General features: G+C 34.8%; 3 protein-coding genes across 4 annotated transcripts; all 3 read left to right on the top strand.

The window, feature by feature from the left end:
* The first annotated feature begins 3,659 nt into the window (after nt 1-3,659).
* On the top strand, nt 3,660-9,749 carry LOC110685361 (flap endonuclease GEN-like 1). The gene is made up of 8 exons (XM_021861883.1): nt 3,660-4,290; nt 4,809-4,985; nt 5,823-5,993; nt 6,309-6,490; nt 6,594-6,840; nt 7,864-7,984; nt 8,560-9,050; nt 9,281-9,749. The coding sequence occupies exons 1-8, from the start codon at nt 4,093-4,095 to the stop codon at nt 9,524-9,526; spliced, it is 1,833 nt and encodes a 610-aa protein (XP_021717575.1). The 5' UTR covers nt 3,660-4,092; the 3' UTR covers nt 9,527-9,749.
* A 189-nt stretch (nt 9,750-9,938) lies between these two features.
* LOC110685362 lies at nt 9,939-22,632 on the top strand. 2 transcript variants are annotated; one of them, XM_021861884.1, is made up of 11 exons: nt 9,939-10,879; nt 11,148-11,197; nt 11,402-11,520; nt 13,114-13,278; nt 13,624-15,183; nt 16,902-16,954; nt 18,280-18,383; nt 20,955-21,107; nt 21,182-21,475; nt 21,559-21,635; nt 21,773-22,632. In XM_021861884.1, the coding sequence occupies exons 5-11, from the start codon at nt 15,007-15,009 to the stop codon at nt 22,193-22,195; spliced, it is 1,281 nt and encodes a 426-aa protein (XP_021717576.1). In that variant the 5' UTR covers nt 9,939-10,879; nt 11,148-11,197; nt 11,402-11,520; nt 13,114-13,278; nt 13,624-15,006; the 3' UTR covers nt 22,196-22,632. The 2 variants fall into 2 exon arrangements, with proteins under 2 accessions (XP_021717576.1, XP_021717577.1); XM_021861885.1 differs by lacking the exons at nt 9,939-10,879; nt 11,148-11,197; nt 11,402-11,520; nt 13,114-13,278; nt 13,624-15,183 and adding an exon at nt 18,061-18,161.
* Nucleotides 22,633-23,289: 657 nt separating this feature from the next.
* On the top strand, nt 23,290-23,805 carry LOC110685406. The gene has a single exon (XM_021861938.1). It carries the CDS (start codon nt 23,290-23,292, stop codon nt 23,803-23,805), a length of 516 nt encoding a protein of 171 aa, XP_021717630.1.
* Nucleotides 23,806-24,112: the final 307 nt, after the last annotated feature.

The raw sequence follows: 24,112 nt of genomic DNA, 5'->3' as shown, positions 1-24,112 counted from the left end.
CTTGCTTTTGAAAAAAAAATGTCATAAACATTAGCTTGTATTTCCATCTCCATCGCCAAAATAAGAACCTTGTACTTTTCCACATATTCCTATTAGTACATATGTAATGTAATTAAAACTTTTAGTATACTTCATATGTCATATACATCTATCCAAACTCCAAAGCTAACCATATTATTAACTCAAGTATTGTTGATGAATCAAGCCCTAATTCTTATTATCAAAATCTTGTATTAGGTTAAAAAAAACAAATATTAATGTATACAATTAAAATACAACTTACAAATAAGCTATGATTGTATACAATATTCATTTGAAAATTAAAATGTGAAAAAGACATGCATGCCAAAGAAGTGTGTACGTGGGAATGGCATGGGGGAGTAGAACCGTGGATGCTTCTTAGTATTGGAAGCTTGTAATTAAGTATTTACTTTTGTTTTTTTAGAACTACAAACAAACTTTGTCCATATTATTGGCATTTATATATGAATTATAAAGCATGTTATTTAAGATTTTTTTTTTTTTTTTTTTTTTTTTAAAGTACAGATAAAAAACTACAAGTTGGTCATAGGATACGTTAATGGACGGAGTATGATGTAACAACAACGTACCAAACAAACAACATAATTAATATTTAATTAACTTTATAATATATGATATGATAGTATTGTATGTTTATTAAGGTCAATGGTGAGGTTTACTTTATGATTTTTTAACAAAGTATGGGAGTATCGTTTTCTTAACTCGAGAGTTTGACGCCTTTCCCCTTGATTATCAACAGTTAACTCTACTGCTCAAATTTTGTCTGATAATATGACGAGTTAATTAGTTAATTTTAATATAGCTCACTTATCCACCTATGTACATGTAATTGGTCCACCTCTACTTATGAAGTGATTAAAGATTAATAGTTTTTCGCCGACTCTGGCCTACCTAGTAATCGGTATGTTGTAGGTAAGTTGATTACATAGTTATTTCCTACATCTGTAATTAGTTGTCGTATTGTTGTAATTTAATTAGTTAAGAATTAAGCACAAAGAATGAAAATGGAGATGAGTAATAGTCATGTAAACGAAAAGTTGAGTTTAGACCACTTACAAATGTATAAACGGCTGAAAGGCCTAATAGTTTGATTAAAGGTCCACTATATAGAAAATTTGCCACACGCAAATTACTAACAAGCTTATAAGAATTTACGCGTATATCCCAAGACCAATATCAACTCTAACCAATTCTTTGTATTTATATGTCCTTCGTTTCTGTTATTTGTTCATATTTTAACATTTTGTGAAATATATAGTCATCATTTGAATCGAAAAACTTTAATGAATAAAGAAAGTACTACATACGATTTTCATTTTAATTTGGACGACTACTACTATACAAATCATATAGCTACGAGTATTGTATAAAGGAAAGTTATAGTTAAAGTGTAATAATTTGTATATTATATATACTCCCTTGATAATGATATGGTTTACAATATTTTGAAATTCAGTAATCAAATTAGAGAATCTTAGTGTGGATAGAAGTTTGTGCAGCGGTTGCGTGCAAAACATGCTTGCTCAGGCATTGGAAGCATCTCCTGGTGTTTTGAGTTACACTCCAATCTATGTTCCATTTCAATTTGCAAATCTCTCAGTGATTTGAATTAGTACATGATTCTATTAATTGACCAATTACATTACCGGCCAGTATTATCATTAGTACTTCATTAATGTTTTCAAACTTTTTGTTTTGCATGAAATGAATAGTATTTGTGTTTGCAAAGCTAGAGGGATTACTAGCTTTTACCTTGTTTTTCAGTTGTTTGTAAGGGTTGGTAAAGTTTGTTTAAGTCGTTTTGTGGGGTATAAGGGTAAGTAATAAACCTGGGCATCGTGCCGGGCCGTGCTGCCGCGGGCCGTGCCTGGCGGGCCACGGGCTCCGGCGCGTGCCGTGCCGGTCGTGCCGCCGTGCCCAAGACAGCGTGCCGTGCCGGCCATTTTCACAGGCCAGCCCACGGCCTAGCACGGCCCTCGTGCCTGGCGGGCTCGTGCCGTGCCGGCCTGCGTGCTGGCCTGGCAGGCTGGCTGCGGGCTGGCAGTTTTCCTATTTTTATTTTTTTTTTTTTTTAAATGTTTACACTATATATATATATATATATATATATATATATGTGTGTGTATATATATATATGTGTGTATATATATATATATATGTGTGTATATATATATATATGTGTGTATATATATATATATATGTGTATATATATATATATGTGTATATATATATATATGTGTATATATATATATATATATATGTATATATATATATATTGCGGGCTTGGGTGTGCCTGGACAGGCCGGCACGGCGGGCCAAGGGGTGGGCTCGTGCCGTGCCGTGCCGAAATGTCCAGCTCTTGTCCGTGGCACGGCCCACGGCACGCCGGCGGGCCACTGTGCCGTGCTGGGCCACCACTCGGCCGTGTCGTGCCCCGTCGAAGGGCAGGCCGTGCCGGGCGGCACGCGGGCCAACCCGGCCCGTGCCCAGGTTAGTAATTAATGTTCATATACTCCTAATATTTTATGTTGTTTAATTAGTTTGTGTTGTGACGAATAGTCAGACATCCCACAAAATAAAAACACATATTTTACGTGCTTCACTTACAATGAGTTAGCTACATCCATAGATAAGCGAGATGCAAGTTTTATCTATCTTATGAAAGTACAAACAATATAATAGTAACTAGCTTAATATACAACGAAGGATTTTGTACCATATCTCCCAAACACATAAAACGAAAAAAGTCAAAGTAGGCACAGAGATAGAAAATTGTGATAGTTGTTCGAAACTTATTGACCCCGCACATATTTTAACAATTTTAGTGTGTTATTTATTTGTACTTATTAACCAAGGGAGAGCGTATGTAATATTGTAATCACACTTAATTGAGGATTGTTAAGTAGAAGTGTGAGTATTATGTGTACTACATCGAAAGATAAAGTAAAAAAAATACACTTTATAATTATTACCCAAGTGAGCTACTCTATTTTATGTCAATTGGTATTAGGAAGAAACCTACTTTGTGCTATGTTAGTTGGTTTCATTTCATGTGAAACCGGCTTTCCACATATCATCTTATAACAACATGTCATTTAGGTAGAATGGATTTAGCAAAGACGTGGGGAATGAAAGTATGGGAGGAGTTGGGAAATGACTAAAGTACCGTTGATGTATAGGTAGAAAGAGAAATTTTAGTCTTTAAAAAAAAAAAAAAAAAATGAAAAAGAAGAAGAAGAGGAGAAATTTTAGTAACTATATTTTTTGTAAACTCATTATTTATCCATTACACATTACCATTTACAATGCATTGTCTTAATTTATGAATATCCGTTTCCACTTTTTTCCCAATCTATTCCTAAAATCCCCATTTCCACAAAACAAATTCTTCCTATGTCTCAAAAAGATACTAAGTCAATAAGCTAATCTTTAACTTAAAATTTTGATTAGACACTCTTGTTTTATGGGATTACTTGATAATACTTCTAACCTTATACACTTCGTCACTCACATTATACTCCACAAATAATCAACAATCAACATAAGTAATTGTTTTATATATATTTTTTATTTTTATGCAAGAGAGGGCAGCGCCCTCACATATGTAACTAGGAAAGAAATGTTTAATTCTACTCAATATCAATCATTCACGTTAACAAGTGTCTTATTATTTTACTTTTCTTCCTGACTTAGCAACTACCATCAATTAAATCAATGGTTCATAAAAGTATTGTAGAGTAATTCATTCGCATAATAAACCGAAAACATGTAAGGAAACATTTGTAGAATTAACTTATTTGAGGAAAATTAAATTCTTTTAACACAATCTAGAAAATTGCTCCATCGTTAAAAAAAAAAACGAAAAAAGAAAAAAAAAAATTGTTACCCCTGTCCGACAACTTCGTTTGGAATTGTAATTTGGTTCCACGAAAAACACAGACTGAAAAAATTCCTATGAAAGATTCTACCTTTATCCAAAACTCAGTTACCCTCACTCAAAATTCCACTGTATAAATAATCAAAATTCAAAATTTCTGGGTTTAAAAATTGATGGGTGTTGGAGGAAATTTCTGGGATGCCCTAAAACCCTACGCTCGATATGAGGGTTTTGATTTTATAAGGAACAAGAAAGTTGCTGTTGATCTTTCTTTATGGATTGTTCAACATGAAACTGCCCTTAAATCTTCCCGTGTTCGAAATCCTCATCTACGCCTCACTTTCCTCCGTACAATTAACCTTTTTTCTAAGGTAATTTTCCTTAATTTTGATTTTATTATCTGGGTTTAGACAATTTTCCCAATTTTTGAGTTGAATAGAGAATGATCATAGTAATGTTGAATGATTTGAATACCCAAATGGTGTTCTTTGTACAGAATTATGCTAGGAGAAGAAATTACATTTGGGGTTTTTGTTGTTCTTTCAATTCATCAGTTTTATATTGATATTTGTTATTTTTTGCAAGAAACTATGAGGGTGATTTTAAAATGCAGGAATTTTTAGGTCTTGTTCTGTTCAGCTTATTTTCACCTATTTAATATATTGAGTTTATACAAGGGTTAATAAGTTTAGATAAGTTTCAAATTATAAAAGTTCATGAAAAATAAGTTCAGGTAATTAGTAATTAGGGCAACCCGAATTTGATTTTACTACTAAAATAAGGTCATTAGTTCAATTTGGTTTAGATGTGTGAATACCGGGTGAGTAGAACACAACCATAATTAGTGAAGGTCGTGGTTATTAATTATAGTGTTGCTGAATGTTTGCAGTTTGGAGCATATCCTGTATTTGTTGTGGATGGGAAGCCATCACACTTGAAGTCTAAAGCAAGGATAGCACGGTATTTCCGATCCTCTGGCATTGATCCCAAGGATATGCCTGTTGTGGAAGAGGGTATTTCGGTTGATCGGAACAAGTTTTTTGTTAAATGTGTGGAGGAGTGTGTGGTGAGTAAGATCCTTCACAGTTATTGTTCATAAAGCATTTATTTTTTAATTTTTTAGCTTGGCAATTTGAAATAGTACGTGAGTAAGTGTGAACTTCTCCACAAATGTAGGACGCTGTTCTGCGTCGGTAATAGACCTAATAGTGGCTGCAGGCCTGCAGCAAGTTGCTTATATTAGTGACCTAAATTGCAAGCATTGGAATTGTTTTTATGATGATTATTCTATTTCCATACTTGTGTGTGTGTGAGTTGTATTGTTTCCCTTTAGGAGCAATTAGGGTGCAATCTATCATTTCCTGCAAAGTTTAGAGTCATTGCCGGCACAACTTCCTAATTTTGATTTTGTGATTACAATGGACTGGATTAGTTGTATCATTGAACTAGAATTTGGTTCTTATTTGCTGTTTAGTAGCAACCAAAATGCCTTCTGGATCAAGGGTATGAAGAAGATAACCTCTAAGGTTGTAACTACAGAGAAAGGCTGCTTTGTGCTTACGACGTGACTGTTCCATACAGCCATACTTTACCTGGAAGGAGTCTTATGAGAGGCGTGAGATGCACTGGGGTATTAATTTGTTGATATTAAATAAGGCTTGAAATGGCCTCTATCTATCATATTATGGTTAAACAATTTGGCAGGATTATGTCGTCTCAGGGCTTATCAGCTTTGATTGTCATTATCTCATTAGAATAAAGTTAAATTTTTTACTATTTCTGTTGCAGATTTCATCTAGTACTATCCCAATCACTGTTGGCTGTAGATTTCATCTAGTCTAATCTCAATGATTTGTTTTGAATTACGAGTTCTCTTTTCATAAGTTGGTGTATGCTTTTGCAGGATCTTCTCAAGTATCTTGGTATGCCTTTTTTTAGAGCTAGAGGTGAAGCTGAAGCACTTTGTGCTCAATTGAACAGTGAAGGTGCTGTAGATGCTTGCATTACATCTGACAGTGATGCTTTACTTTTTGGCGCTAAGTGTGTGATAAAACACGTGGATCCTAAATCCACGGTAACTCCTTATCTTGTTCAATGTCTCATATACTCTTTATGGGCTCCTTTTTTCTTCACTCTCTTGCAAATGGTCTTATTTATACCCTAATGATCATTGGAACTGCTGAACATGGATGTGAGCCCTTATTATTCTTTGGATCTGTTCTATTGCTACAGTCCAGTTTATGTTTCATAATTTCTTATTTTTTTGTTTTCTGTCTCACTCTTTTATCTTCTGGCTCATTTTTTTCTCCCTCCTTGACTTAATATGTAATCGTGTTGCTTACACTGACCAATTCCAAGTTTTATCGGTTTTGATTTCCCTTTTGTTCAGAGACCATTTGAATGCTATTATGTGGAAGACATCGAAGTTGGTCTTGGCCTGGGAAGAAAACACTTAATAGCTGTTTCTCTTCTGGTTGGAAGTGATCATAATATAAATGGAGTGCAAGGAATCGGGATGGAAACAGCTCTTCGTTTTGTAAAAAAGTATAATGAAGACGAAGTTTTACAAAGGTTTGCCACTAAACATTTGAAATCGTTGGTTTCTTCAGTCATTCTTAAGCGAGGACAATATATATTTGGACATGGCTTTTAATTAGTTGAACTACTGTTACAGGTTAAGCGAAATAGGTTCTGGGCACATGTTTCCATCTAATGCCAATTTTGGTTCTCCTGGCAAGTGTACAAGAAATTCGGATATGTTGTTGCAGAAATCTAAAGCCCCTCATTGCTCTTTTTGTGGTCATCCAGGCAACAAATCTCTCCATAGCCAAGTGCCTTGTGAGTATTGTCATAGCATCACAGGAGTGAATTGTAGTAAAAAGCCTCCTAAGTTCAAATGTGTATGCTCTAGTTGTGACAGGGTAACAATCTTCACTCATCTTGCGCCCCCCCCCCCAAATAAAAAAATTGTTTATTAATTTTCCACGTGCCAAGCATAGCTTGTCGAAGTTCCGTTCGTATATTTATCTATTTATCTCTCTAAAGAAGTTGCGGTAAGCAAAATATAATACAAACATACGAAGTATATACACTGCTTCCTTAAAATTACAAAACTTGCTTTTACACTAGTTACATACTAACTTTTGATGGCTTCTTGGAGTGCAAAGCTTAAGTTGGATCAGTTAATTTGGTGCCTCCAAGTTCTAAGTGATCCAAAATGATTACTAGTAACAAAATCCAAGGCGAGCTCTCGTTTGAGCAAAGGGAAGTGTCAAAGTTTATTTTTAAATTTGGAAGAGGGAGGAGCTTTCCAAACTTTACACTTTAGTCTATAAACTAGAGTTACAAGGTTTCAGAAGGGGCATAGTTGGCTTGGAGTTATACAAATCAACTAATGTTGTGAATGACCAATCTTTGTACCCATTTTGTTATCCATGGTCATTATTTATGCATAACCTGTGAAAGTTTGTGATGTACGCTAGTGTTGAGTTCATATTATATGCTGCTATACATTACAACGTGCATCGTCTCTTATAGGCAGCTTGATAATGATTCCTTCGTCTTAAGTTGTTTATATGTTTTAGTCTGTTTTCATAATTTTATTTTCCATTTCCCCTCTTCTCCTAGATGTTGCCTGAAGGTGACAAAAGCTCTCCAAAACAAATTTGGAGTTTGGATTAAGTAAAAAAGATATGTTCACTTCTTATGTTTCCTACGTTTGAGGTCTCACTAAGAGCAGCAGTTGTGGTTCTGCTAAGTTGCACACCAGAAAGCTTCGACGTTTTTTGCACTGTACATGTTCTTGATTCTGTCCACCTAGTTGTTTTTAGTTTTCACTCTTGCATGGTTAGAGGCTTCCAGATAGCTACAAGAGTTAATTGACATTTGCATTCAGATTGTCAGTTGACGAACTACTTATGCTTTGCCTGCCTTTTGCTTTACAGGAACGGAAGGAAAAGGAACTTAAGAAGAATGAAAATTTTCACTTTAGAGTTTGTAAGAAGATAGCCATGGAGTGCAATTTTCCTTGCAAAGAGATTATTGAAATATATCTGAGAAGTGAAGGTGGCACTTATATCATTTATTTAAATTCTTTTAACTCTATTTAGAAGTGTGTATATGATTGCTGTAGACCTTTTTATCTTGTTGTGAGGATAGTGTCTTTTTCATCAAAGATATCCAGTGAAAAGGAAAGGTTAGAGATGCTAAATTGCGTCTACTATAACTTATTGTTTTGGAGCTTTGTCTTTCTATTGTAGGGTATGCTATTGGAAAAAACTTATGTACAATTGATAAATATACAACAGGATAGTTACCCCAAATCACATAAATGGTTGACTTCACAAAGGGTAACTTTAATTGTGATTCAACTTAGCATGTTTTTGTAAATGCTATGTGCAAGATCTGCTTTTATTTATTTATTTTTAAATCCTGCTTCTTTCTGGACTGCTACTCAGCATCATCAGCAATATTTGCTACATAGTCAAATGTTGTTTTTAACTCAGCATTATCAGTAATATTTGCTGTCTAGTAAAATGCTGTTTTTTGAAGTTACTCATGACATTTTTGGATCAGTCACATTGCTTGCTGTCCTGTCCTACTGTTGGTAATCATCTAGTATCCACCATCTTTGCTTGCAGATATTGCCGAATACAGTGCAGATCTATTGTGGAATGAACCAGATATTGAAATGTTAATTGATTTTTTGGCTTATCATTTGCATTGGGAGCCATCATACATTCGGCAGCAGATATTCCCCATGCTCTCCACCATTTTTCTGAGAGATATGGCTTTGCATCCTTGTGAACTTTTATTGCTTGAACAATATAAGTTTGACTCTATTCAACGTCTAAAAATTAGGTATGGTCATCAATATTATGTGGTCATGTGGAGGAGATTTGGATCATCGATGAGCGATGCCAACCATTCAGTACCTTCTGAAGGATATTCTATAATATCCGCTTCTGAATCTGAAGAGACTCAAATGGATGGAACTTGCAATGGCTTGGATGAGTTGCGTGTGCCTCAAATTCACGTTGATGGTGAAAGCAGCTTTATACTAACAGATGAAAATTTAGAGCTAGTCCAAGCTGCTTTTCCTGCAGAAGTTGACAACTTTTTGCAGCAGAAGGTATAGCTTTCATGAGTCTCATCTGATCTGTATCTTCTTTATTAGTTATCTTTCAGGTGATAGTGATTGATAGATTTGTTTAATACTTTTATAATGTTAGCACTTGTCTTTGTGCATTCATCATACTTTGGTTGCTTATTGTCTAAAGTTTTGGGATGTTGGGTTAAAGTTTTGGGAATTTCGAGTTTCTCTTCTGACAATATCAATCTCATCTATTTGTCACTTGGCAGGAAGTGAAAGAGTCCAAGAGAAAAGTGTCCAGATCTAGGGGAACATGCATAGAGTCACCGTCTTCACATTCAGGCGGTGTTCAGCTAGCAATTACTGACTATTATCGTTCAAGCAAACCACTAAATCAGGCTAAAGACAACCAAAATTTGGCTCAAAGTGAAGGAACTGGATATTTGAAAGAAAAGAAGAAGGCTTCAAGTCCAAGCCTTTCTAAATCTGTGAGACGTCGGCTTTTGTTCAGCTAAATCCCTTCCCTGAAAATCTGTTGTCTATATTAACTTGTACATCTTATCTTTTGTAAGTCCTTGGTATCGTGTGCCATGTAGGTTATATTTAAGCATGTTTAATCTGCTTGTGCGATTAGGTAGTGAGCTGGTCTGATGGAAGCTAGTTTCTGATCTCACTAACACGTGTATAAATTTAATGGATTTGGGTTCTCTTAATCTTATTGCATGTTTAACTATTTCTGATGTGAGGCAATGCTGACACAAGCAAGCGACTGATTGGCAAGAGCAGGATAAGATGGAAGGAGAGTTCGAATGTGTTGTATTGTCTAATATGTGGCTTAATTGTGCTTATTAGAGTGACAGCAAAGGAAAAAAGAAGACCATGTGGGGGGGGGGGGGGAGAGGGAGGTAATGATAGAGGAGTGTAGTAGTTGCGCACCACCAAGGTCTACATGGATACAAGAATATTCTTCTTTGGAGATAAACCTTGTTTAACAGGTGTCTCTTTTAGTGTTCTTCTTCATACTAAAGTAAGTGTCCACTTAAATAATTTAGACAATATGAAACATCAATGCAATACAAGTATCTTTTAGATTGGATACTAACGCAGTATTTCCTCGGTTTTGAGATATATCATCTTTTTAGTTTGTTTGCATTACTTTTCAGTTTTTAATGCCATTGCTATAACTAACATCTCTGAAAACATCTTTATTATATGATGGAGTAAGGAAATCAGTGACATTTGAGTATGGTTGTATACATGTTTTAATTAGTATCAGTATTTAGTATGAAGAAGTAAGATTGATGTCCTTATGACCCTTGAGGTTGTGTTGGTCCTATATTCAAGGATTTGCATGGCTTTGCTGCTTATTGGATGTTTGGATTTCTGACTGTGAATTTCTCTGGTGAAAGCCTTGTAGCATCAGTGGCCAGTACAGGAGGTCCATTACTGTTGTGTCATTGTGTATAATTTCCCTGGTGTTTCTGAACTGATGCTATCTTGTTGATCACTCATTTTTAATATAGGTGGTCTCAAGGAAGTTCTGTCAGCACAAAGAAGTTGAGTGCTTATCCTAAATCTATACCCTTTAAAATATGAGAAGTTTGCTACTGTTCACTTATGAGCAGTGTAATTACGATTTTGCTCAATTTATTAAATAATTTTTTCCCCTGGTTTTTCTCCCTTCCATTGCTTTTGAGAAATTGAGAGTCTATGTAATGTACTCTTTTCCTCTCTCCACGGTCCTCCGGATCAACTCCTCCCACAATGTCTCCATGTAATCATTCTCTCTCTAGGAGTTTCTTTCTTTTAAGCAGCAAAAATGGCAGGAGGTGGGCAATCAACAAATGCTTCGTCTTCTGCTAGGCTTGGTAAGGATGCAACGCTTTTCTGTCGATGGTTTATTTATTTTGGGTCCGTCTGAATTGTTAATTTTCATACTATGGTAAGATTTATATGAATTTTTTTTTTTTTTTTTTATTCATTTAATTTGATTTAATTTTCAATCACTTCACTCTGATGTCCTACGGCTGCCGCTTCTTGCACCGCATTCTTGTTTATTATACCGCTGCTACTTTTGAAATCATTTTTTCAATTCTGCTCAAAAATTAATTTGGATTTCCATTGCTCATACATCAGCCTTCATCGCTGGATTGGAACACGAAAGTATGAAGCTAAAAGTTCTCAAGGTCATTGAATAATTATTTAATTTTCTGATTAGTTTTTATTTATTTATTTTTTTTTTAATTGATTTGTCGCTGTGATTAGTATGTACTAGGTTTTACGGATGTTTGTAAGGTTTTTTTCCCCTTTAATTGAGTTGGCTTTTTGCTTTTTGTTGTTGTTTTTTTTTATTTTATTATATTTTATTTTTATTTTTTATTTTTTTGAAGGTCACACTATTGAAAATCAAATTGGAAATGGCAGAGATATGAGTATTTTTACTGCGTAGTTGTTTTTGGAGTTGAAGCGGCTTCTGAACTTTATCTCCTCCATTGAAGTGGTGTCTGAGGTAAGCTGTCTTTATTAATTTCATCGACTATCATTTTCACAATCTAGGGCTCGTCGTTAATTTACTTGTCAGTTTGGTTTAGGATTCTTCAGATTGAATATCAAACCAACGGTTATAATTAATGAAGTTTTGAAAATGTTGTATGACTGATTTTACTGAGATTTTGAGCGAGAAGAATTTAATGTCAGGGTTGATCTAAAGGTGCTATAGTACGAATATTTAAATTACTGAATTTTATAAATAAGTTATGAGTTGTTTTGTTTGAATCGATGATAAGGTTTGTTTCATAATGATCATATTTTGGTCAATTTTTCCAATTTAGTTTGATGAGTTGTTCTGGGTGCTAATTTTGTTGATTTAGTTGCATTTTCTTAGCAATGTGTTGAATTTTGATTAGTTTATCACATGTATGACTCGGAAGTGTTGGTTTTTTGGCCTGAATTTTTATTGATTTGTGCATTTTGGTTTATTGAATATTTTACTCTTATAATTCTAGTTAAAATGATCATTTTGGTGATTAATATGATTGCATTTTGGTGATGTTTTTAGGTTGGAAATCACAGTCTTATTTTATCCCTAATCTAGAGCTTTGTAATCTCTATCTTTATTCTTTACCTCATGATTAAGCATGTTAGGGTCGAAGTAGCAACAGTATTTTCCAAGTTAGATGTTGAACTCCCACCTAATTGTGTAATTTAGGCATTATTAGGATTCTTCAGTCTATGTTACAATTTGTTTCCTCTATTGCTAACAATAACCTTGTAGCTATTTCTAGGTATGACATTTAGGCAATGTACTGATTGCCATTTGTCTTTAGACTTTTGAGTTTCTTTGTACACAACAAAATACCGAAAGCGAGGGGTAGGGAGAGAAGTTAATTGGTTTTTTAATGCATCAAATCTTTTCTGTGAACACTTCATACATATATATGGAAGAAATTAATTCATTGGAGTTGTAAATCTGTTGATTAGTGATCAGTTGAGTTGTTTTGTGGAGGCGGTTATGTTGTTTATGCTGAGGGATTTCATTTTGGCGTTGCTATTATAGTATATTATTTGGGGATATGAGAAAAGAAAATGATTTGATGATAGGAGTATAAGTTCTATCAACAAAAAAACAAAGAACCATGAATTTTTTATTCAGCAAATCTCAAACTCCAAATATAGCAGCCGAGTTGTTTTTGAACTGAATGATGTAGTTGAATCAAAATTAAGCACAAACTGGAGCTTAGGAAGTAAAATCAAACTGAGCTGAGCCATGTTGGTGTTTAAATGATGTATTTGTGTCATGTGTATGGGGGAACACCAGGTAGTCGCTTCCCACCTTACCAAGTTCCACCACTGATCTTGAATCTGTCCACAGCTACCACATCTAAAGAAACTCTTTCTATAGTTATCAAGAATTAAAATTTAGGTCATTAAGTGGAGGCGGCAAAACAACTGGTACTATAGAAATTATACAGTATAGAGTTCTGCCTAAGCCGCTTTATACACACACACACACTGCATCTTGCATAATGGGGTGTATAATAATATGTATGTGTTATCCGAAATATGTCGCTTTCTTATTTTACCTTTTCTGTTCCTTTTGCAGATTGTATCCAATTATTTGTTAGAGCCTATTTGTTCCCACAAGGATCTTGGTAAAGATGTTGCACATTTTTTTTTTTCAAACAGCAGTTAATTTTATGATAATTAAGGAAAACAAAATGCTAGACACGGTCATGTGTTGGACCTCTTTGCCTCTGCACTTGATCAGGTTTGTCATTTTTGCTATCATACTTGCTTTTTCACTTTTTTTTTTTTTTTTTCCCTCTCTCTCTCTGATTGTTGTACTGGCGATCAGGTTTGTCATTTATTGTCTGTAATCAGTTTTTGAGATTAGAAGTAATCATTTTTCTTGTATGTGACACTCATCAAGGAAGATCTAATTTATATTCATTTGAACAATCTGAAGACTGATGATATAACTTTTCAGTTCTGAACAATTAAGTCAACATGTGATATCTTTAGATGAGATGTTTTTTTTTTCCTCTTAAACAGTGTTATTTCCAATAGCTGTATTTATAGTTGACTATAAAGTTAAAGTTATTTCCTTTCTCAGGTTCAAAATTGTTATAGCATCAAATACACCAAAAACAGTACAAACTTAAAAGGATAAAGATATCCAGGTTAGAGATCCAAAAGCCTCGAAATTTTCAGCTCTTGTTGTGGCATTGACTAAGTTCAGAAACTATAGGAACACTCTATGTTTGAGCTGTATTTTATAACTGTTATCTTTGTCTGTTGGAACATAAAAAATCTGTCTGGTCTTGCCTCCCAATATTGAAGTAGAGAGTATTGCTCTAAAACCTCAGTACTTGTAATGGTTTTGAGCATCTAAAAAATAGATGCTCAAATTTTTTAGTAAGACTATTATTAAAGGAAAAAGGGGATAAATAGGTGTAACAGACTTCAATTGAGTTTTTGCTATGATTTTACACGGACTGAACTTGTTAGACTTTTGGCTTAGAACTTGGAGCCAATTCAAATTTTCAACCTTACAACTGTCCAACAAAGTGTTCTGTTTTGCTTGTTGATCTTATTGACTCAATCATTTAATCCTAACAGAAGAATTTGCACGCATTTTCCAATGCATATTGCTCAACAAACAGATTGTCCAACACTGAGTTTTTTTTGTTTACTATCAATCTGCTATATCCGTTATATATTTATATTCCCCAATGTATGTAATATTTTATAATGGCCTCTTGATATATATTGCTAAGGGGAAAAGACCGAACTACATATTATATGCTACCTATCTAACAATATAGTGCTTATCAAATTGCCGCTATTACCCTTTTCCTCCAAACGTTTTGATAACTTGGGGGGCCGCTCGCGTTAGCACACGGACTAAAAACTAGTAATAAACCTTTAAAATGTTAACTTGCCTTCTGTTCCTTATGAACAATGTAATGATGATTCTGCACTTAGGAGTAAAGTAAATTTACCATATTGCCCCTATGCTTTACCTGCTTTTCTAGCTTTTCCTCCCTCTTAATTTTCTTTTGAAGCTTATTCTGCCTTCTCTATAATCCTTTTCCATCCCCTCCTTTTCATTCTATTATTCCTTATCTTTGTTTTCCTCTCTGAAACAATGAAATTGCAATGTTCTCATCCTCTTATTTTCTCTCTAATTTCTTTTCTCTTTTTCATTATAAAATATAATACGAAGTATTATCAATTTAGGGTGACAGGAGATCAAGTTGTTATTATGAATAGCAATTCAGCCCAAGTGTCAGAAGAAGAAGATAAATGCTATGGACAAATTGAGGTGTATGAGGATTTTTTAAAATACTGTTCTATAAATGGATTATACGAAGTAGTTTTTATTTTTTTACTTAGGCTTTAGAATGCATGATACTTGATAATAAGTGGTGAGCATTATCTTGGGATTGGATCAGATTTATAGTTTGAAGCTTAATTATACTCATTCTGCAAATTAATGCTCCTGAATTTTTGGATATGGAATGAGGTACTGAAGAATTGGGGGTTTTGTCATCAAGCTCCCCTCCTAGGGTTTCGAAGCTGCCGTTTTTGGGGGTTTCGGGTTTCCTCTGTCTTTCGGTTGGTGACTGAATACTCTATATCACTTTCTCTCTCAGTCCCCTTGCAATTTCAGGTAATTTGAGGATCTAATTTCTTTTCGTAATTTTACTTTGATTTTCTGCATTTTGGTCGTGGAAGTGAGTTATAAAGATAATTGTTCATAAGTTTATTGTTAGATTCTGCATGCATATCACTCGTCAAGTGTCCAAGTTCTATTAGGATGGTCGTGACTTTACTAGTTTGCAAATTGCAGGACTAATGTCCGGCCAGAGTTCCTTGTCTTCTTCACTTGTGACTTGTCTCATTGTTTATCATTTTATTGTATTTTATTTTATGTATTTATGGAATGATTGTGTTATAATTTAGAAGAAAATTTCTTGTGCTTGATCATATCTTTATTGACATAAATCAACAACAATCAAAGCCGTAATCCCAAGGATGGGGTTGACTATATGAACCAAGATTTTATCACCAGTACTCACTAACCATGATTCTCTCCTTTTATTTCCTTCTGTCCAGTGGTATATGCTCCTACTTCTTTATGCCCTTTACTCCTTCCAACTAAGTCATCTTTGGCCTTATCCTGCTTCTTCTGAGATACCCCTGATCCCGTCCCTTTCCTTTCCTTATTCAACATGCCCAAACCAACGCAATCTGTTCTCTCTCATATTATCCTCAGTGTCTGCCATCATAAGTTACCTCATTATCCTCAGTACACGCATTTCTGCCACTCGCGTCTTTCTTATACGATCCTTCCTGATTGCCTGACCCAAATAACAACGCTGCTTTGATAGCCGTTCGATAAAATGTATGCTACAGTCACAATACCCTCCATTTTGGCCAACTGTTTTTAATATTGTGGGTTTTTAATCAATTTATTCATTCTCCTGCAAAATTGAGCCAAGGATTTTAAAACACTTGCTCATTGGCACCTCCTGACCATCCAATGTTACTTTATTCCCACTTGAGCTCCTCACATTGCTAAAACTACATTCTATGTACCCATTCTTGCTCCAACTTAGTCTAAACTCTTGTTCCAAGTTGGCAATAACCCCCAACTTTAGTTTCATTTACCAATACAATTATCTTCAAACAGCATACACCCAAGGTATCTCACCTTAGATAGATCTTGTTAATTCATCCAATATTGTTGCAAAGAGAGAGAACTCAATGCCAACCCTTGGTGTAGTCCAATCATAAGTAGGGAAATCTTTCGTGACTCCCCTGCAATTAATAGGGAAATTATATTTCAAGATGCATAATGAATTTTGGTGGACTACACTTATGCATATATGTCATCGATCCTCTTACATGATCCTCTGATTTTGAGTTATTGCTATATATCTTGTTATGTCCATATTAGAGGGTTCCTTATGACGATTCATGTTAGCCGACCCCAAATCATATTGGGACTAAGGCTTTGTTGTTGTTTGCAGCCACCTAGAGCAGTGATGCAGTCTGTTGATGTTACTAATTTTCAAATTTTCCTTCTGTATCCCATGCCCCCCAAATATGAAGGGGAAAAAAAACATGTGTCTGAACTTGAATTGAAAGTACTGATGTCAGCATTGCATTTGAGCATCTAACTATTTATTTAACAGTCTAAAGAAACGCAAAACTGTAAATCTCACATTTCGATGTCACTGTTGAATGTGGTTGTTGGTAACTTGTTTATAGCTGATGATTAGTGTTTTTAATTTCAAAACAAATTATTTGGATATACAAGTACAGTGATTAGATTAATGATCATTGTACTTGATACTTAAATTATAACCTTGTTAAACTATCCAGGGTAATATTATCAACGAGAGTATCATGTTTCACAATCTGTCCCTCCAAGGAAGGTAAATCTCTTGTCATAATAGTTATTTTTGTGAATTAATGGCATTAATCAATTGTGGAAAGTTGATAGTTTTCATTGATTATGGGCTTGTGCTGTGCATGTGGTCCTTAGTTAACAAGGTAACAATGAGAGCTTCACGTTCCATAATCTATCCTTACTTTACAGCATGAGCTTCTTGGTTGTGTCGTTCTTCTACTCCATTCTATTTTGAACATGAAACAGGGCAAGTCCCTACTCTCTTATCTCCTATACCATGTGTTGTGCACCATGTATCAGGTTCCTCATATCAATTTGTGATTTTGAATGTCCCGAACTCTGTAGAGGCGACCTGGTATCTTTCACCTCTGCCCTAGAAATGACAAATTGAAAAGAAGAAAGACGAAAATTTACACTTTAGGGATGTTTCTCTTCCACAATATATGTGGAAGAGGGTGGCTGACGGGTTTGGACTGAAAAATCCTAGACTTAGCTTGTTAACTTTTAAGCATTAACCAAGAGAAACGGAGGGGCTTCTACCCCCAAAAAAATGTTGTTTAAATACAATTAAGGACCTTGGAACAGAATAGCCTTCTTACAAGTAGATAACTTTTTACTAATTTATGTACTCCCTTAATTCTTTTGCTATACCATTGGTTTTTCCACACTTTTTAATGCGCTTCTTTAATTGTCTATTTCTTAAATTCCATATTACAAAATTTATAAGTTACTTTTGAAAACTACATATCGAGATGATTTTAGCAAGACCCCCACATGACTGTTTTTCCTTGCATATTGTTGAGAATTCGTGGTCAAAATTTGAGCTCTTTAACCGAGACTATAATACATGAGTACGTCTTTCGGTAAATGATACTTTGTCCAAGGAATGGTACTTGTCATGTGTAACGGCTTGTCAAATCAAATTTTACCTTCCTACTTTTTGTCACGTTTTTCTTCGGAACTAGGACAAGTCTGTTTCTGCCTTATTTAAACGCCGTTTGTCGTATTGTTTTTGTTTAGGTGTAACGGAACTGAAAATCTGGTGTGGTTTGTATTGTTTTTGGAAATTAATCCTTCTTTGACTTATATGGTAGATTTCTTCAATCAATATGGCTTTTTTATTTTTTACAGCCTAGAAGCTTCCTATCGTTTCAATTGGGAACGTTACTTATACCAAAGATATTATAGCACACTAAAGTCATTTTTAAGGCTCCTAACCCTACATTTATAAGGTCTATTCATCTATGTAAAGCCTATTCAGTTCCTCATCTCTCAATATAAACATCACATTTCCTTTCCTCTGCCTCTATATGTCTGCATCCTCTCCTGTCTCATAGTGTTTTTTTGCAGCATGGATACTGAACGCTACCCAAATATTTGCATCTTGCTCGTGGATCCTGACCCTAGGTCCTCACAAAATACATTGGCCCTCCTGGTTAATTCAAATTACAGAGGTTTGTACTGAATCATGCAAATTAATCTATTGTTTTCGCATGCACTTATATATTAGTATTTGTTTCTTGATGCTGATAAGATTATTCTCATGAATACCTCTGTGTATATCCTGATGATTTGTCACATTTGACATTAGCGTTTAAAAATTATAAATCAATCCATAAGTTAATGAATTTATTTTCAGAAAAAATCTTTGTGTTGTTTTTTTTTTTTTTTTATCCCTTTGTTTTAATTTTGCTTTACAAGTTGCTGTTTATTTGATTTAAAGTATGAGAAAATCAAATCGATTCAAAAGTAAATCGATCGTGTCAAAAGTAAAGAGAACTATCAATTTGGATTGTTTTAATAATGTTATGGGTGGCATCTTGATCGTCCGATCATGGAGATTTAACAATCCAAATTGGTTCTTAGCTCTCATTATGGATTGTGGTGTTTTTAAGAGCATTGAGAGTGTCATATGGGTTGTCATGTCACAATTTTGAGTTTAGGAAATAGATAGATACTTGCTCTATTGCTTTTTATTCTTTACGTTTTGAGTTTTACGGTCACCAATACACATCTTTGACCATATATATATTTAACTAAATTTGAGTAAAAATTCTTTAAAAGATATTTTGAATAATATATTAAAACGAATCTAACATGATTTCGCGTGATTTGTTTTTTATGTTTATAATATTGTGTTTTTATAGTCAAATATTTGAAAAGTTGACCATAAAAGACAAACGTAAAGTCTAGTACGGAATGGATAATAAATTATACTACCTCCGTTTCTTTTTAGTTGATATGTTTCTTTAGTCTCGTTTGCCAATACACAAATTCAACCATTAATATCTTTAATTACCGATAAGCAAATTTTTTAAAAAGTTAGTATTTTGAAAACATATATCATGATGAAAATAACAAGATCCCACGTGACTATTTTTTTTATTACGTATAAATCACAAAATACGGTCAAAGGAAAGTGTGTGAATAGTGCTTAAGTCTAAATGTGTCATCTAAAAAACTGGAGGTAGTATTTTTGGGGGAAAAAAAAAAAAATCAAAATTGTTTAGTAAATTTGATAAAAACAAATGTAGTGTTTAGGATATTTTCCAATTAATAAGGATGATATATGTAAATTAAGCATACTTTATTCTATGATTCAATTTATTTTTTTTTATAAAAAAAAATATATCCACATCATCGAAATATTGTATTATTTTGAAAAGAACAATGATAGTGTTATTAATTTATTTATTTAAATAAAAAAAGTTTTATTACACCATGTTCTGGGTTTATGGCTTAATACTTGTAGAAACAAGGGGGTGTTTGGCATGTTTATTTGATGGTGGGATTGAGATCCCAATTGAATTGTTTGGGGTGTTGGGAATGAAATGTGAGATAAGATTTAGGAATAGGAAGGGGCTATTCCCACCATTCTCTTACCATTGGAGGGAGGAGGATAGGTATCAGGTGGATGGGAATTGAGTTGGAAATATGGATCCATTTAGCCACTGGTGAAATGGAAGAAGAGGTTGTGAACTTATAGATTATGTACAATTGCTAATTATTCCCGTTACCACTTTTTAACATACCAAACTCCCATTTATGCTTATGAAATGGAACATGTGTATCTCTCTCGTTTTTTTTTTAAAAAAAAAAAATATTATTATTAATATTAATTCAATAACACCCCATCTAATCTCCAAACTCTCATTTTTATATACTAAACACCTCATAGTGGATGAAATCTGCCTGAAGTTAATATTCTAGTTTCCTCTAATTGTGAACTACTCCTGGTAGACGAGATGTCCGTTATGCAGCTGCTGGTAGTGCCTAGCTGGCAGCATAACTCTTTGCTGTGTGGTATAGCAGGATTGTGGGTTTACATGTAGTGATATGGCCTAAAATTATATAGAGCTTGTATTGTTCTTCCTATCACTAGTCATCTGGAATTTTTATACTACGTATCATTTTAAAGGACCCAAAAGGCCAAAAGTTCTCTTGCTTGCTTTTTTATTTTTTGTCTAAGTCTTGCATTTGTTTTTTCTCATGAATGTGAACCTAAGCTGACTGTCAAATGATAAGTTGATGTTGATTATACAGATGTGTGTTGGAAATCCTCTTGAAATGTATTTTTTAAATTAAATTGCTTTGTAATTTTTACTACTTCCTCCGTTTTTTTGAGTTCTACTTGGTTACTACAACTCCAATAATCAAGGAAAATAGGAAAATGACCATTCATATGCCCTTTTTGGGTTCTTTTGGAAGGGAAAGGTTTAATGGGTCTCATTTTGTGGGGTGTTGGACCATATAAAGAGGAAAAAAATGGTAAAATAAGGAATAAGAAATAGTTAGTGGAATTTTTAAATACTGATGTAGAACGAACTTTAAGAAAATAATAGGAGTTTTTTACATGGGCTGTAAATGATCAAAATGTGTCCTGATTTGAGACTCCTAAATTCAAGTGAATGTACATTAATTTTTGGAGATTATGACATTCTTTCCTCCATAGAATCTTGCATATATTACCACCACCTCTTTATTGGCATTTTCTAAGTAGTTGCCTTTTTTGGCTGCATCACTAGTCGTCACAGCTTGCCAAGGAGCTGATGCTCTGGAGACGTTAGAGAAGAAGAAACGGAAGGTTGACTTGGTGTTGATGCCCACCAAATTGCCTGATATGTGCTCTTTTGAGGTTTTAGACATCCTACAGAACAAATATAAGATGGCTGTTGTCAGTAAGTGCCAGTTTCACTTCTTTTCAATGTGTATGTCAAAATCTTTTCTCACTTAATTGTTGCACTTTCTTCAGTGCTTTTTGATACTGATCAACCATGTGCTAAGGCGGAATATGTTCGGAATGGAGCAATGTTCTGTTATGTGAAGCCACTGGACTCAAGGATTGCTGCAACCTTGTGGCAGCATGCTTTTGTAAAGGAAGTAGAACTTTTCAGACAATCCCGTAGATCCCCAATATCTGGTGTCACATTTAATGAGTCTGAAATCCATGTAGCAAAGAGAAAATTTCAAGGCTCGTCTTCATTTACTTGGACACCGTATATGGAGAATATATTTCTCGGAATTGTTCACGGTTTGGGAGTTTATGGTAAGAATCTAATTAACAATTTTAAATGATGCAATTTTTTATATGATTATGTTTTAATGTTTTTACTTTGACTTTCAATCCAGATGCTGATCCATTAGAGGTTCTTCGTCGTATGCACGTTCCTGGGCTCACCCTTGATGTTCTGATTGACAAACTGCAGGTTTGTTTCTGTGTAATATGGGTTTCAAATTTTCTATGCATGTTGTAGAAATGGCTGAAAATTTGCAAGCCTTTGCTTTTCAGAATAAATTTTACTTGAAAACTTACTCGCTGTTGGTGTGTGGTTCAATGTTGTAGGAATATCAAGTAAGGCAGACTTTCCTGGACCACAGTATCACAGTCTCCCCTACTCCAGTGTGTATTATTGCGCTGAATTCTCGCAGTCAACTGATGGGCCAAAACAACTATACCAATCCTGACCAGGCATTTGCCCATGAGCAAGGTTACCCAGGTTTTCTGCAGAATCCTCGCCAGGATCAACTGAACAGAGCTAGAGCTTACGAAATGCCGACACCGCCATTGGCACTGGTGAATTCAGTGCCGTATTTGCCTCATGTGCCTAACATGTCCCAGCTGCCTCAAGCTTCAGTGCCTCCAGCAAACACAGCTCAGAGGCTCATTCTACCACCGTGGCCTCCTACTCTTACTTACCTACCTTCATCGAGTGTGGCACCACCGGCGCCTGGCCATGGAGAGGATGAGAGCAAGCTTGGAGGTTAAATTCAAGCCCGTCAGTTCTTCCCCTAATGATTGTTTTCAATAAAATGACTTGGATGTTTGTCAAACCTTGATGAAACTGTTGGCTGAAATGCCCTTGTCAGACAGTTTGGTGTTTTTTTTTTCCCTGTTGTTGGAAGTTTGGCAGCAAACTTTGAATAATTGCTTCCCGGTATTGCTTTCATTTTCTATGATGCAATGGTTTTTTATTTCTTTCTCTTAGAAATATGTGTGTTTGTGTGTGTGTGTGTGTGTGTTTTTTTTTTTTTTGGATAAAAAAGATATCTGGGCTTGGTTGCAAGACTTGCAACTGTTGCAAGATTATTATGAAACTTGAATTCCAGTTTCTCCCTCTTTTGGGTAATCTACAAGTAAAGATGTTGAGTTGTTGATTTGAACTACAGTTTAACCATGATCATATCATTTATGCGTTGTTGAAATGTTGTTCTCATTTGGTCATTTAAAATTTTCATATTGGTGTTTTAAATTATCTCTTTACACAGGATTAAAATGTTGTCATATGGTTTCAAAAAAAAAATTAAAAAAAAATGTCGTCATATAGTTGCACTCATACATTTGTTAAATACTCATAAGTGATATGTTGCACACTTATACAGAGTGCATTAAACAATGTCCGTCGTACATCACTTGCTCATCGTATTAGCCCTAAGATGTAGATACATTAGGCAGCATTGCAGCAAGTGTCTTTACTTAAGTTTGCAAGTGCAAAATTTGCAACATCGCAATTTTCCTTCTCTCAAAACAAGTGAATTTAGATTGACTTTTGTACTATTCATATCATGATTGACCTTTTTTTTTTTTTTTATTCGCCGGTAATGTTTATTACTCCATAATACACAATTGAAAATATTACGAGTTAAACCGTTACACTTATACAACTCACAGAATAACAGAGCAGTAACCTAGTACTGTATGACTCCACCAAATCCCCCATGGTCCAAGCCTCCAAAATCACAAAACATTCGAAGATCTTTCCAGAACTCTCCAAATTAAGGTGAAAAAACCACAATTTTTCTTCAATACCATCATCTTCTTTCTCACACAATCAAAACTTCTGCAACACTAATCCTGCAAAAATGGAGAACAGCAGCAGCAGCAACAACATGGTTACAGATTTACAGCAATCACAACAACAACAACTAACAGAGCTAATACAATCTCTCGAACAAGCTGCTTTAATGGCGAAACAACTTCCAGCAACCTCCGACCCCGATCACCACCGCCTTATCTTCTCTTCTCTCTCCTCCGCTCAACTTTCTCTCTCCTCCTTCCTCAATGTTTACAGCAACAGTATCGCCGACAATTCCGTCTCCTCCGCCGCCGTCGCCGGCGATGAGCCGATGGTTGCTGCCTACGACGGCGACGATGAGCAGAACTCGAAGGATTCATCGATGGAAAGAGTGGAAGAGAAACTAAGAGACATGCTTTACATTCAGAATAAGCGGCTAAAGCGACCGCTTTCGCCTTCGTCTATTGCCGCCGTAGAAAGACGGCATTTGGAGGATAGAGAAATAGTTGAAGTTCCTGGTGATTTTGATCCTGTTGCTATTCGGTTGAGGAATTTGGACCTTGTTTATCAGTTTCATGGCTAAACTTAAGTTTAGTTTTAGCATTATATTTAATTGTAATTTAATTTACTTTTGGGACGAAATTTTGCATTTTTTGGAGCAAATAAGTGTAAATTAGAGTTTGTATCACAATTTTCATGGGAGACTTTGTATTAGTGTGATCCTTCCTCCATTGTTAGTTGCTAATTACTTTGATTAGTACAGGAGTATTTGGTGTGGAAATTTTCTCTAATTCATGCTACAGGGTTATTAACAATACGTAAATAACAGACCACAATTGATTTGGAGTCGTTTCGAAGAAACTAGCTACTATACCATGAATGCCGCAGAG

This window comes from Chenopodium quinoa, unplaced genomic scaffold (genome assembly GCF_001683475.1).
Source record: "Chenopodium quinoa cultivar QQ74 unplaced genomic scaffold, ASM168347v1, whole genome shotgun sequence".
In the NCBI taxonomy this organism is placed as follows: Eukaryota; Viridiplantae; Streptophyta; class Magnoliopsida; order Caryophyllales; family Amaranthaceae; genus Chenopodium; species Chenopodium quinoa.
This window is presented reverse-complemented; position numbering and strand designations above follow the sequence as displayed.